General features: G+C 45.4%; 1 protein-coding gene across 1 annotated transcript in view; it reads right to left on the bottom strand.

Moving 5' to 3' along the window:
- Positions 1-235: 235 nt before the first annotated feature.
- LOC126418603 (uncharacterized) overlaps positions 236-13,658 on the bottom strand; it is a 303,747-nt gene continuing 290,324 nt past the window's right edge. Inside the window, exon 7 of the mRNA XM_050085435.1 lies at positions 236-3,725. Coding sequence (XP_049941392.1) covers positions 3,530-3,725 — 196 coding nt within the window. The 3' untranslated portion in view covers positions 236-3,529. The remainder of the gene's footprint in view (positions 3,726-13,658) is intronic.

Here is a 13,658-nt window from a genome sequence, read left to right as displayed (position 1 = left end):
ACTATGGTTGACTAATGCTAGGCATAGTAAAGAAGTGTCCGCGATGTGTATGGCACTTCTAATTACACAGCTGTGAAAGTTACGCGTTATAAGGAAACATGCTCAGTTCATGGAAGAGTTAGCTGAGGAAAATATGTTTCTCCACAGCTAGGCGCACGCGAACCTTGAAACAAGCACCAGCGACTGTGAATGTTCTCTGTCAATTATGTCACATTTGCTAAGAAAATACAGTAAATTGTAACAAATCTTTTTATTCATATCAAATTTGTACAGGCTCGAGTGTTACAGTTCACAACTGTACTATTTGCACTGCAATATTTAATATAAATTACTTGCTACCATCGTGTAAGATATAAATAAAAAAGTGTCTAATCTACTCTAGCCTAAAATGTTCAACGTGAAACAGTGTGATAAGGAATAAACTACGTGAAAGCAGACAAACATAACAGTTACGTTATGAAAATGGTTAACATTGCGTTGCTGTCTTCATCTTCCAACACGACGCATCGAACACCGACGTAATTCGCTAGCAGCCGTTTTGGACGTCGTCTTTAAAGTTATTAGGTGGGAGTATAGCTGCTTGTAGTCACTACAGTGACATCACTATCCTCGTTAGTGAGAACCAAATAGGGAAATAGAACGTAAGAAGGAATGAATGTACAAATATGGTCACTTTTGGGAATGGATGAACAGATGCTGGGATGTGGGAAGTTTCAGGTATACTAAGTGGATCGTTTCGTTTTTTATTCTTTTATGTTCCTTGCAAGTAGTTATGTAGTCTTCTGCAGTAATGCAAGGGGAAGGTACTTAAATGTAGAAAATGTCCTGCATAAGACTGGAGGTTGGGTAGGAAAATATGTAACAAAAAACGGCATAAGTTTAAAAACTTGTTATTAAATGTAAGAACGTGAAAATGGGAGATGTGAAAATTTTAGAAATTGCTGATAACATATCTCAGTTCCTGATAAGGTAAATCGTACAATACACCGAAGTATAATCAAACAATGACAATGCCTATTTTGTAATTGTTAAATAACAAATTGCGCTAGTTATAGAGGAGGACCACATAAAAATGTCATTCCTACTGTTTCAGAAAGAACAGAATATATAAAGACGAGATACCAGTAGGCAAAGGGAAGAGTATTTCCCTTACGGTTAATGCTAGCAACTTTACTTTCCGAGACATTGAGACGCCTATGGTTTGAAACAGAATTATAATTTTTTACGGAATTGGTGAGTCTTTGAAAAGAAGTGAACAGTCATATGACGCTCGTTAAAGTTAGCGCTATCACATTTCGTTAAGAGGCGTGGAAAGTCTTGTAATTATGGATACCGAGAGTGCTGCTCCATTACGCAATGTTTATGTGGCACTGGAGATGAAACTGCGTTTTCATATTTAGCACATCCCTCGCCTCTTTCTTCGAACAGCTTCACTGTATGGAGACTTGACAAGCTAATCATTGCACTCCTCTTTTCAAGAACTGTCGAATATTCCGGAAGAAGTGTATAGTTCCATTAAAAATACATCGATGAATCATCATCTCCATTCATAAAAATGTTATTAACCACATAGAAAATTCTATCCCTTTTGTATCTTCCCACAGTCTGTTAACGTGTTCCAGTACTTCCAACCGTTTATAAACTATTACTTGAAAAGATATGTCTGAGTATATGGGTATGAGTCGATGCTGCCTTAAGTGATTTAGGGTGTCAGTAAATGCCTTGTAAATACAGAAAAATGTACTCGTTTTTATGTTAGAAAGAGTGTCGTATTAATTAGATGGTTTTCCGCGTTAATGGTGGGGGTCTGAAGGTGCGTAAGAACGAAGGGAAGGGACGGCAACACGTTTACTCGGACAGAGCTTCGACCTCGAGGCGGAAACTCTGGAGTAGACGGGCACCGCCCTGCGACCACTCACGAGCTGTGCGACGGACAACGCGTGGGTGTTGCTTCACTCGTGCGAACCTCGCTCTGTTTGCTACGGGGACGGTGAGAAGATTCTGCGGCTGCAGCGCATCCAAAGTTCCAATCCTATTAGCGCCTGGAAATATGGCCCTGCTTCTCGTCGATCAGAATTACTATATCCGCGAGTGAAATAAAAAAATTGCTGTGGCGCCCGTATATTAAGTGAACAAAGGATTATGACTGCTATAAGAGCTGGCACAGACGTTCCCATTTATTTCTAGAATTTGTAGGACCAATGATCAGAAAACCAGCTTGATAATTTTTGAGCGATGAATTTGCGAGTTGTATTGTCATGATGCAGAGATACCAACGGCCTTTTGGCGGAAAGCAGAGAACACTTGGAATTGACAGGCTACGTTGCATATAAATGTGAGTTAATAACAGAGATAGGAGGAAATATATATAAAAAACAATAGAACAGATCATAAGAAGTTCACACAAGAAGAAACTGAGACGATTTGGATTGCAGTGGTATGGAAAAACATTAAAAATCAAATAGGCATATATACTAAGAAAATAAGAGGTAGAAGAAAGAATAATCTAGGTTAGAAGTCTAGAAGACAGTTACCAAAGTGAAGGACAGCTGGTGCATCCAAGATAGCTAACGTGACGATGGACGAAAATTCTTGAAGAAGATAAAAACCGAAATGCGAAATATTTAATACATATTCTGGTGGATGTAGCTTGTAGCAAGATTTTAGAGATGCTTAGAGCTATCCAAGATAAAAAGAGCTGGACGGCGTTAAACCCGAAACACTGGCTTCAAAAAAGGAAAAGTTTTACATTTATTTCGTTATGTACGAAAAGGGACGCGAAACTGGGAATAGATTCTCTTGTTAGGTTTCTTTTTTTTTTTTTTTTTTTTTTTGTTTTTGTTTTTGCAACCACGATTCTCATATCGGACTTGGGAATCTACAACTGTCGTTATCAGTTTTATTAATGACAGTTCCAGTACCACGAAAAGTGCATAATTACGTTTGGGCCTTAGGCCATTAGGACGTGCTCAGCCACAACAGGAGTTGTGTTGTGACGGAGCTCTTGATAAACGTCTAGGAATTAAAGCGGTCGTGTTAATATATAGTCTTTGTAAAGCTACCATTGGCATTTAATAAAACTGATTCTCCTGTGTTATGGTATAGCCCTGCCAAAAGCTAAGTGAATTATGAGAACGTAGTTTACATATTGCAAGTTTGCGTTTTCCTCAATACACCATTATCGTCTCGATTAAAATAATCGAAGATTTGTACTGCACTATATCTGCCTTAGCTGTAAACTCAGAGAAAATTTGAAGGCCACATGAAAATAAATAAATAAATAAAGCTGTAGCAGAGGGCATTGTCAGAGACCGTGGTATCTTCTATCATGGGAGCACCTCAAATACTTGCGAATGAGCAGAAGGAGGGAAGGTGAAAAATATGATCTCGGAAACTCTCGAATACTAACGTAATAACTTTGGGCATTTTGCCTTTGCGAGAGCGGGTATAACAGCAGCAATAAAGAGCAAGTGTCCGGCAGACGAGGGCCATATTTCCAGGAGAGCTACTACTGGATCCGGCGACGCGCTCAGAAGCGGGGGTCGTAGGGCGTCGCGTCGAAGCCGACGTATCGATTGTTCTTGCGGTGGACGAAGCCGGTGTCTGGGGCCGTGTTGTAGTAGATGACGCGCCGGATGCCGAACGGGTCGATGTAGCCGAAGCTGCCCGCTCGCCGGTCCTGCGACAGCGTCTCCTCCTCCTGGTACTGACGCGGCAGGTAGTACCTGAAACACGACCAAAACGCACGTAACACGTCTGGAGGCACTTGTGCTTCTGCATAGCCTGCTGTGCGACAAACAGTTAGCGACTTTCAGAGTGTCTACCTTTTCACTTAGTGTGCCATTCATTCATTCATTCGTTCATTCATTCATTTATCTTGTTACGTAGATCTAATCAAAAAGCAGAACTTTCAAGGATGTGAAAAGTGTCAAGATCTACTTTAACATGGGAAAGGACATCACAGAAATTTAAGCTTTATCTTGAAAGTCTCCTCGGGTTTCCTGCCGGACCCTACAATCAACTCGATTCGATATTTCGGCGATCCAACTGGTCGCCATCTTCAGGAGAAAGCTGCTTCTGCTGATGAGTCCCGCTGAGAACTGACGTTTTTCTTTCTTTTTTTTATTGTAATTTTGATACCTGTACAAACAACAGGTAGGCTGGCAGCAGCAGTCTACGCTGCTCTTCAGCTTTAGAGTAGACAACGAGAAAACAGAAAGAATACTCATAATTGACATAATGGCGGGTAAAAAACAGTAGACATAGAATACAAAACATGGAGCCGTTCACACTCGACGATAATCCACACTACAAACTGTTGACATGATGCACAAACACTGGTGATTTCGATGGAACATGTGAACGATGGAGCGTGACGGCGAACACTAAACACAAAACACGATGGCACACACGAGAAACAGATGGCGATGATCTCCAGCGCGCGAATGTCCACGTAACGTGTGTGAGTCCGGGGACCTGCCAAGAGGGGAGGAAGGTGGTGGAGGAGGGAGAGAGGAGAGCAAAGATGCCAATGGCAGAGGAGATGGGAGAGGGGTAGGGGAAGCCCAGGGGAGGAGTGGGGAGAAAGGGAGGAGGGAGGGAAGGGGGAGAGAACGGAGAGAGGGTGCCCAAAGGAACAAACACAGGAAGAGGGAGGGAGGATCAAAGTTGGTAGGAGGGGCAGATGGAGGGGAGGAGGGCATCATCAGGGAGGGGGAGCTGATGGAAGCCACCTTGGGAGAGGGTGTGGAGAGTGGAGAGATGGAGAGCAGGTGGGACATGGAAGTACAGGCACGGCAGCGGACGGGGGCGGGAGAGGATGGGAGAGACCAACGGGTGAGGGGGATCGAGTTTGCGGGAGGTGTAGAGGATCCGTATCTGTTCAAGGAAAAGAAGGAGGTGGGTGAAGGGAATTAGGTCGTACAGCATCTGCATGGGGGAGGGGAGACAGATGCGATAGGCGAGGCGAAGAGCATGGCGTTCTAGAATCTGAAAGGATTTGTAAAAAGTTGGGGGAGCGGAGATCCAGGCAGGGTGGGCGTAGCGAAGGATAGGGCGAATGAGGGATTTATAGGTATAGAGGATGGTAGAGGGGTCCAGACCCCAAGTTCGGCTAGAAAGGAGTTTGAGGAGACAGAGGCGGGAGCATGCCTCGGCTTGGATCGTCCGGAGGTGGGGGCTCCAGGAGAGGCGACGGTCGAGGGTGACACCAAGGTACTTAAGAGTGGGGGTGAGGGCGATAGGACGGCCATAGTTGGTGATGTAGAAATCGAGGAGGCGGAAGGAAGGGGTGGTTTTGCCTACTATGATCGCCTGGATAACTGAGGCCAGGCCGTCAATCGACGTCCCACACAGGCCACTGTACCGTACACGGCGCATGCGCCGCCCATCACAGTTGCTGCCGCTCCATGACTGGGCATGTGGTGCCGCCCTTAATAGAACACTGCCGGCAACGATAAATCGCACGATATTCGAATACTCGGGCTGGCTGCACCGAAGAACGTTCTGTTTTGATGTGGGATAATACAGGATTTAACGTCCTGCTAAGAGAAAACCCATTGTCTCTGTTAATTACATTATCCGCCAACCTAATTTCAATTGCTTCTTTGTAGACACTGTTCCAAAAATCGGAAGTGTTGGCAACTCTCACAGTTTCGTCAAATTTCATACCATGTCCTTAATTTTAGCAGTGTTCTGCTACTGCCGATTTTTCCGGCTATTGTAGCCTCGTATGATGGCGATGACACACCTGTCATGAACTGTGCGAATCGAACGGCCGATGTAAGCCTTCCCACATTGGCACGTAATTTTGTATACACCGGGTTTTCTAAGCCCCAAATCATCTTCCGCCGAGTAGTGCCCTAATCTTAGAAGGTGTACGGAACGCACTCTTAATGTTAAAATTCCCTGGTCACAGTCAGTGTGCTCCCTGCCGCCGTTGGATAAGCAGCTGCAGCAGCAAGTCGTATACTCCTAGCTCACTCATTTGTTACATAGTTTAATTCTTAATTTCTTTGCATGTTTTTGGTACTTGCGTTGTTTAATTCATAAATTTCGGGTGTATTATAGTATTTGAGAGTTGTAGCATCGCGTTTTAGTACCTGAATAATGTAAAATCGCGTAGTCTCCTTCCGCCGCCGAGCAGTGTGTCAGCAGTGCGCAAGTAGCAGCATTACTGCATTTACTAGGCAATCTTGTATTTTAATAACCGTTTAAATTTTTTGTCGATTTGTTTGCGCTCTCTGTAGATTAGTTCAGACGTTCTTTGCACAACAGTTTTTAGCATGGATAGGGACTGCAACTGCTGTGTTCGGATGCAGGCTGAGTTGGCATCCCTTCGCGCCCAGCTTCAGGCAGTGTTGGCTTCGGTCACACAGCTTAAGGCTGTTGCCAATGGGCATCACTGTGGGGGTCCGGATGGGGGTTTGTCGGGGACGGCCAGCTCGTCCCACGCATCCCCCGATCGGACTACGACTGTGGTTGCCCGGGATACTGCCCGCATTGAGGCTGATCCCTCACCTGTGGTAGAGTGGGAGATCGTCTCAAGGTGTGGCAGGGGGCGAAAGACATTCCGGAGGGCTGAACGGAAGGCCTCTCCAGTTTGTCTGACAAACCGGTTTCAGGCTCTGTCTCAGGCTGATACTGATCTTCAGCCTGACATGGCTGCTTGTCCCATTCCAGAGGTTGCCCCTCAGTCTGCAAGATCTGGGCGGTCGCAGAGGGTGGGCTTACTGGTAGTTGGGAGCTCCAACGTCAGGCGCGTAATGGGGCCCCTTAGGGAAATGGCAGCAAGAGAGGGGAAGAAAACCAATGTGCACTCCGTGTGCATACTAGGGGGAGTCATTCCAGATGTGGAAAGGGTCCTTCCGGATGCCATGAAGGGTACAGGGTGCACCCATCAGCAGGTGGTCGCTCATGTCGGCACCAATGATGTGTGTCGCTATGGATCGGAGGAAATCCTCTCTGGCTTCCGGCGGCTATCTGATTTGGTGATGAAAGCAGAGCTCACCATCTGCAGCATCGTCGACAGGACTGACTGCGGACCTTTGGTACAGAGCCGAGTGGAGGGTCTGAATCAGAGGCTGAGACGGTTCTGCGACCGTGTGGGCTGCAGATTCCTCGACTTGCGCCATAGGGTGGTGGGGTTTCGGGTTCCGCTGGATAGGTCAGGAGTCCACTACACGCAACAAGCGGCTACACGGGTAGCAGGGGTTGTGTGGCGTGGGCTGGGCGGTTTTTTAGGTTAGATGGCCTTGTGCAAGTACAGAAAGGGCAACAGCCTCAACGGGTGCGGGGCAAAGTCAGGACATGCGGGGACCAAGCAGCAATCGGTATTGTAATTGTAAACTGTCGAAGCTGCGTTGGTAAAGTAACGGAACTTCAAGCGCTGATAGAAAGCACCGAAGCTGAAATCGTTATAGGTACAGAAAGCTGGCTGAAGCCAGAGATAAATTCTGCCGAAATTTTTACAAAGGTACAGACGGTGTTTAGAAAGGATAGATTGCATGCAACCGGTGGTGGAGTGTTCGTCGCTGTTAGTAGTAGTTTATCCTGTAGTGAGGTAGAAGTGGATAGTTCCTGTGAATTATTATGGGTGGAGGTTACACTCAACAACCGAGCTAGGTTAATAATTGGCTCCTTTTACCGACCTCCCGACTCAGCAGCATTAGTGGCAGAACAACTGAGAGAAAATTTGGAATACATTTCACATAAATTTTCTCAGCATGTTATAGTCTTAGGTGGAGATTTCAATTTACCAGATATAGACTGGGACACTCAGATGTTTAGGACGGGTGGTAGGGACAGAGCATCGAGTGACATTATACTGAGTGCACTATCCGAAAATTACCTTGAGCAATTAAACAGAGAACCGACTCGTGGAGATAACATCTTGGACCTACTGATAACGAACAGACCCAAACTTTTCGACTCTGTATGTGCAGAACAGGGTATCAGTGATCATAAGGCCGTTGCAGCATCCCTGAATATGGACGTTAATAGGAATATAAAAAAAAGGGAGGAAGGTTTATCTGTTTAGCAACAGTAATAGAAAGCAGATTTCAGACTACCTAACAGATCAAAACGAAAATTTCTGTTCCGACACTGACAATGTTGAGTGTTTATGGAAAAAGTTCAAGGCAATCGTAAAATGCGTTTTAGACAGGTACGTGCCGAGTAAAGCTGTGAGGGACGGGAAAAACCCACCGTGGTACAACAACAAAGTTAGGAAACTACTGCGAAAGCAAAGAGAGCTTCACTCCAAGTTTAAACGCAGCCAAAACCTCTCAGACAAACAGAAGCTAAACGATGTCAAAGTTAGCGTAAGGAGGGCTATGCGTGAAGCGTTCAGTGAATTCGAAAGTAAAATTCTATGTACCGACTTGACAGAAAATCCTCAGAAGTTCTGGTCTTACGTTAAATCAGGAAGTGGCTCGAAACAGCATATCCAGACACTCCGGGATGATGATGGCATTGAAACAGAGGATGACACGCGTAAAGCTGAAATACTAAACACCTTTTTCCAAAGCTGTTTCACAGAGGAAGACCGCACTGCAGTTCCTTCTCTAAATCCTCGCACAAACGAAAAAATGGCTGACATCGAAATAAGTGTCAAAGGAATAGAAAAGCAACTGGAATCACTCAACAGAGGAAAGTCCACTGGACCTGACGGGATACCAATTCGATTCTACACAGAGTACGCGAAAGAACTTGCCCCCCTTCTAACAGCCGTGTACCGCAAGTCTCTAGAGGAACGGAAGGTTCCAAATGATTGGAAAAGAGCACAGGTAGTCCCAGTCTTCAAGAAGGGTCGTCGAGCAGATGCGCAAAACTATAGACCTATATCTCTTACGTCGATCTGTTGTAGAATTTTAGAACACGTTTTTTGCTCGAGTATCATGTCGATTTTGGAAACCCAGAATCTACTGTGTAGGAATCAACATGGATTCCGGAAACAGCGATCGTGTGAGACCCAACTCGCTTTATTTGTTCATGAGGCCCAGAAAATATTAGATACAGGCTCCCAGGTAGATGCATTTTTCTTGACTTCCGGAAGGCGTTCGATACAGTTCCGCACTGTCGCCTGATAAACAAAGTAAGAGCCTACGGAATATCAGACTAGCTGTGTGGCTGGATTGAAGAGTTTTTAGCAAACAGAACACAGCATGTTGTTATCAACGGAGAGACGTCTACAGACGTTAAAGTAACCTCTGGCGTGCCACAGGGAAGTGTTATGGGACCATTGCTTTTCACAATATATATAAATGACCTAGTAGATAGTGTCGGAAGTTCCATGCGGCTTTTCGCGGATGATGCTGTAGTATACAGAGAGGTTGCAGCATTAGAAAATTGTAGCGAAATGCAGGAAGATCTGCAGCGGATAGGCACTTGGTGCAGGGAGTGGCAACTGACCCTTAACATAGACAAATGTAATGTATTGCGAATACATAGAAAGAAGGATCCTTTATTGTATGATTATATGATAGCGGAACAAACACTGGTAGCAGTTACTTCTGTAAAATATCTGGAAGTATGCGTGCGGAACGATTTGAAGTGGAATGATCATATAAAATTAATTGTTGGTAAGGCGGGTACCAGGTTGAGATTCATTGGGAGAGTCCTTAGAAAATGTAGTCCATCAACAAAGGAGGTGGCTTACAAAACACTCGTTCGACCTATACTTGAGTATTGCTCATCAGTGTGGGATCCGTACCAGATCGGGTTGACGGAGGAGATAGAGAAGATCCAAAGAAGAGCGGCGCGTTTCGTCACAGGGTTATTTGGCAAGCGTGATAGCGTTACGGAGATGTTTAACAAACTCGCAGACTCTGCAAGAGAGCCGCTCTGCATCGCGGTGTAGCTTGCTCGCCAGGTTTCGAGAGGGTGCGTTTCTGGATGAGGTATCGAATATATTGCTTCCCTCTACTTATACCTCCCGAGGAGATCACGAATGTAAAATTAGAGAGATTAGAGCGCGCACGGAGGCTTTCAGACAGTCGTTCTTCCCGCGAACCATACGGGACTGGAACAGGAAAGGGAGGTAATGACAGTGGCACGTAAAGTGGCCTCCGCCACACACCGTTGGGTGACTTGCGGAGTATAAATGTAGAAGTAGATGTAGAATCCTATATTAACCCGCATCAAAACAGAACGTTCTTCAGTGCGGCCAGCCCGAGTATTCGAATATCGTCTCTGAATGCGATTTATCGTTGCCGCCAGTGTTCTACTAAGGGCAGCGTCACCTGCACAATAATAAAGGGCAGCAACTGCGATGGGCGGCGCATGCGCCGTGTGCGGTACGGTGGCCAATATAGGATGTCGATTGGCAGCCTGACGTCAGTTCTCAGCGAGACGCATCAGCAGAAGCAGCTTTCTTCTGAAGATGGCGACAAGTTGGATCGCCGAAATATCGAGTAGATTTTAGGATCCGACAGCAAACCCGAAGAGACTTTCAAGACCTATTACGCCGGGAAAGCCTACGATGTCACATTAATCTTTAGCTGTCTACTGACTATCAATATACTGCTTAAAGCTCTTCACGCTTGTATTATCTAAATTTAATCGACTAATTCGTAAGGAATTTAATACTTTTAAGGAAGTTGCTCTCTCCTCAGTTTTACTACGCTCGTCCGCAAAACGTAAGGACGAGATAGATAAAGTAGGATAACATACACTGAAGCGCCAAAGAAACTGGTGTAGGCATGGGTATTCAAATACCGAGATATGTAAACAGGCAGAGTACGACGCTGCCGTCCGTAACACCTGTATAAGACAACAAGTGTCTGAGGCAGTTGTTAGATCGGTTACTGGTGCCACAATGGTAGGTTATTAATATTTATATGAGTATGAACTTGGTGCTAAAGTCGGCACACGAGCGATGGAACACAGCATGTCCGAGGTAGCAATGAAGTGGGGATTTTGCCGTACGATTGTACCGTGAAAATCAGGAATCCGAAAAAACATCTAATCTTTGACGGAAGGAAAAAGTGCCTGCGGGATCAACGACGAGTAGAGAGAATCATTCAACGCGACGTAACTGCAGCCCTTCCACAAATTGCTGCCGACTTCAATGTTGGACCATCAACAAGTGTCAGCGTGCAAATTATTAAACGGAACATCATTGATATGGGCTTCCAGAGACGAAGGCCCCGAAAGCTTTACGCCTCAAGCTTTACGCCTGGCCTGGGACCGTCAACGCCGACATTGGACTATTGATGACTGTAAACATGTTGCCTGGTCGGACGAGTCTCGATAGAAATTGTTTCGAGCGGATGGATGAGTATGGGTATGGAAACAACCTCACGATAACATGGACCCTGCATGTCAGTGGGGGACTGTTCAAGTTGGTGGAGGCTCTATAATGGTGTGGGTCACGTGCAGTTGGTGTGATATAGGACCCCTGATACGTCTAGATACGACTCTGACAGGTGACACGTACGTAAGCATCCAGTCTGATCACCTGCATCCATTCATGTCCATTCTGCATTCCAACGGAGTTGGGGAATTCCAGCAGGACAATGCGACACCACACACATTCAGAATTGCTGCAGAGTGGCTCCAGGAGCGCTCTTCTGAGTTTAAACACTTCCGCTGGCCACCAGGCTCCCCAGACATGTACATTACTGAGCGTATCTGGGAAGCCTTGTAACGTGTTGTTCAGAAGAGATCTCCACCCCCTCGTACTCTTACGGATTTATGGACAGCCCTGCGGTATTTATGTACTACTTCAGACATTAGTCGAGTCCATGCCATGTCGTGGTGCGGCGCTTCTGCCTGCTCCCGGGAGCCCTACGCGATATTTGGCAGGTGTACCAGTTTCTTTGGCTCTTCAGTGTAAATGTCATAACGCGAACGTCCCTTTCTGAAGCCTTACTGTTCTTCTGAGTATACTGCATCAGCGATAGTTCGTAATCTTTGATTAAGAATTTTCCCACAGATTTTATATCCTGCATTTAGAAGACCTATTCCACCACAATTTCCTGTATACAGGGTGGTCCATTGATAGACACCGGGCCAAATATCTCACGAAATATGCATCAAACGAAAAAACTACGAAGAACGAAACTTGTATAGCTTGAAGGGGGCAACCAGGTGGTGCTATGGTTGGCCCGCTAGATGGCGCTGCCATAGGTCAAACGGGTAGCAACTGCGTTTTTCAAAACAGAAACCACCATTTTTATTACATATTCGTGTAGTACATAAAGAAATATGAATGTTTCAGTTGGACCACTTTTTTCACTTTGTGATAGATGGCGCTGCAATAGTCACAAACATATAAGTACGTGGTATCACGTAACATTCCGCCAGTGCGGACAGTATTTGCTTCGTGATACATTACCCGTGTTAAAATGGACCGTTTACCAATTGCAGAATAGGTCGATATCGTGTTGATGTGTGGCTATTGTGATCAAAATGCCCAACGGGCGTGTGCTATGTATGCTGCTCGGTATCCTGGAAGACATCTTCCAAATGTCCGAACCGTTCGCCGGGTAGTTACGTTACTTAAGGAAACAGGAAGTGTTCAGCCACATGTGAAACGTCAATCACGACCTGCAACAAATGATGATGCCCAAGTAGGTGTTTTAGCAGCTGTCGCGGCTAATCCGCACATCAGTAGCAGACAAATTGCGCGAGAATGGGGAATCTCAAAAACGTCGGTGTTGAGAATGCTACATCAACATCGATTGCACCCGTACCATATTTCTACGCACCAGGAACTGCATGGCGACGACTTTGAACGTCGTGTGCTGTTCTGGCTCTGGGCACAAGAGAAATTACGGGACGATGACAGATTTTTTGCACGCATTCTATTTAGCTCATTCACCAACAGCGGTAACGTAAACCGACATAATATGCACTACTGGGCAACGGAAAATCCACGATGGGTGCGACAAGTGGAACATCAGCGACCTTAGCGGTTTAACGTATGGTGCGGCATTATGGGAGGAAGAATAATTGACCCCCATTTTATCGATGGCAATCTAAATGTTGCAATGTATGCTGATTTCCTACGTAATGTTCTACCGATGTTACTACAAGATGTTTCACTGCATGACAGAATGGCGATGTACTTCCAACATGATGGATGTCCGGCACATAGCTCGCGTGCGGTTGAAGTGGTATTGAATAGCATATTTCACGACAGGAGGATTGGTCGTCGAAGCACCATACCATGGCCCGCACGTTCACTGAATCTGACGTCCCCGGATTTGTTTCTGTGGTGAAAGTCGAAGGATATTTGCTGTCGTGATCCACCGACAATAACCGACAACATGCGTCATCGCATTGTCAATGCATGTGCGAACATTACGGAAGGCGAACCACTCGCTGTTGAGAGGAATGTCGTTACACGTATTGCCAAATGCATTGAGGCTGACGGACATCATTTTGAGCATTTATTGCATTAATGTGGTATTTACAGGTAATCACGCTGTAACAGCATGCGCTCTCAGAAATGATAAGTTCACAAAGGTACATGTACCACATTGGAACAACCGAAATAAAATGTTCAAACGTACCTACGTTCAGTATTTTAATTTAAAAAACCTACCTGTTACCAACTGTTCGTCCAAAATTGTGAGCCATGTGCATGTGACTATTACAGCGCCATCTATCACAAAGCGAAAAAAGTAGTCCAACTAAAACAGTCATATTTCTTT

This window comes from Schistocerca serialis, chromosome 9 (genome assembly GCF_023864345.2).
Source record: "Schistocerca serialis cubense isolate TAMUIC-IGC-003099 chromosome 9, iqSchSeri2.2, whole genome shotgun sequence".
NCBI lineage: Eukaryota > Metazoa > Arthropoda > Insecta > Orthoptera > Acrididae > Schistocerca > Schistocerca serialis.
This window is presented reverse-complemented; position numbering and strand designations above follow the sequence as displayed.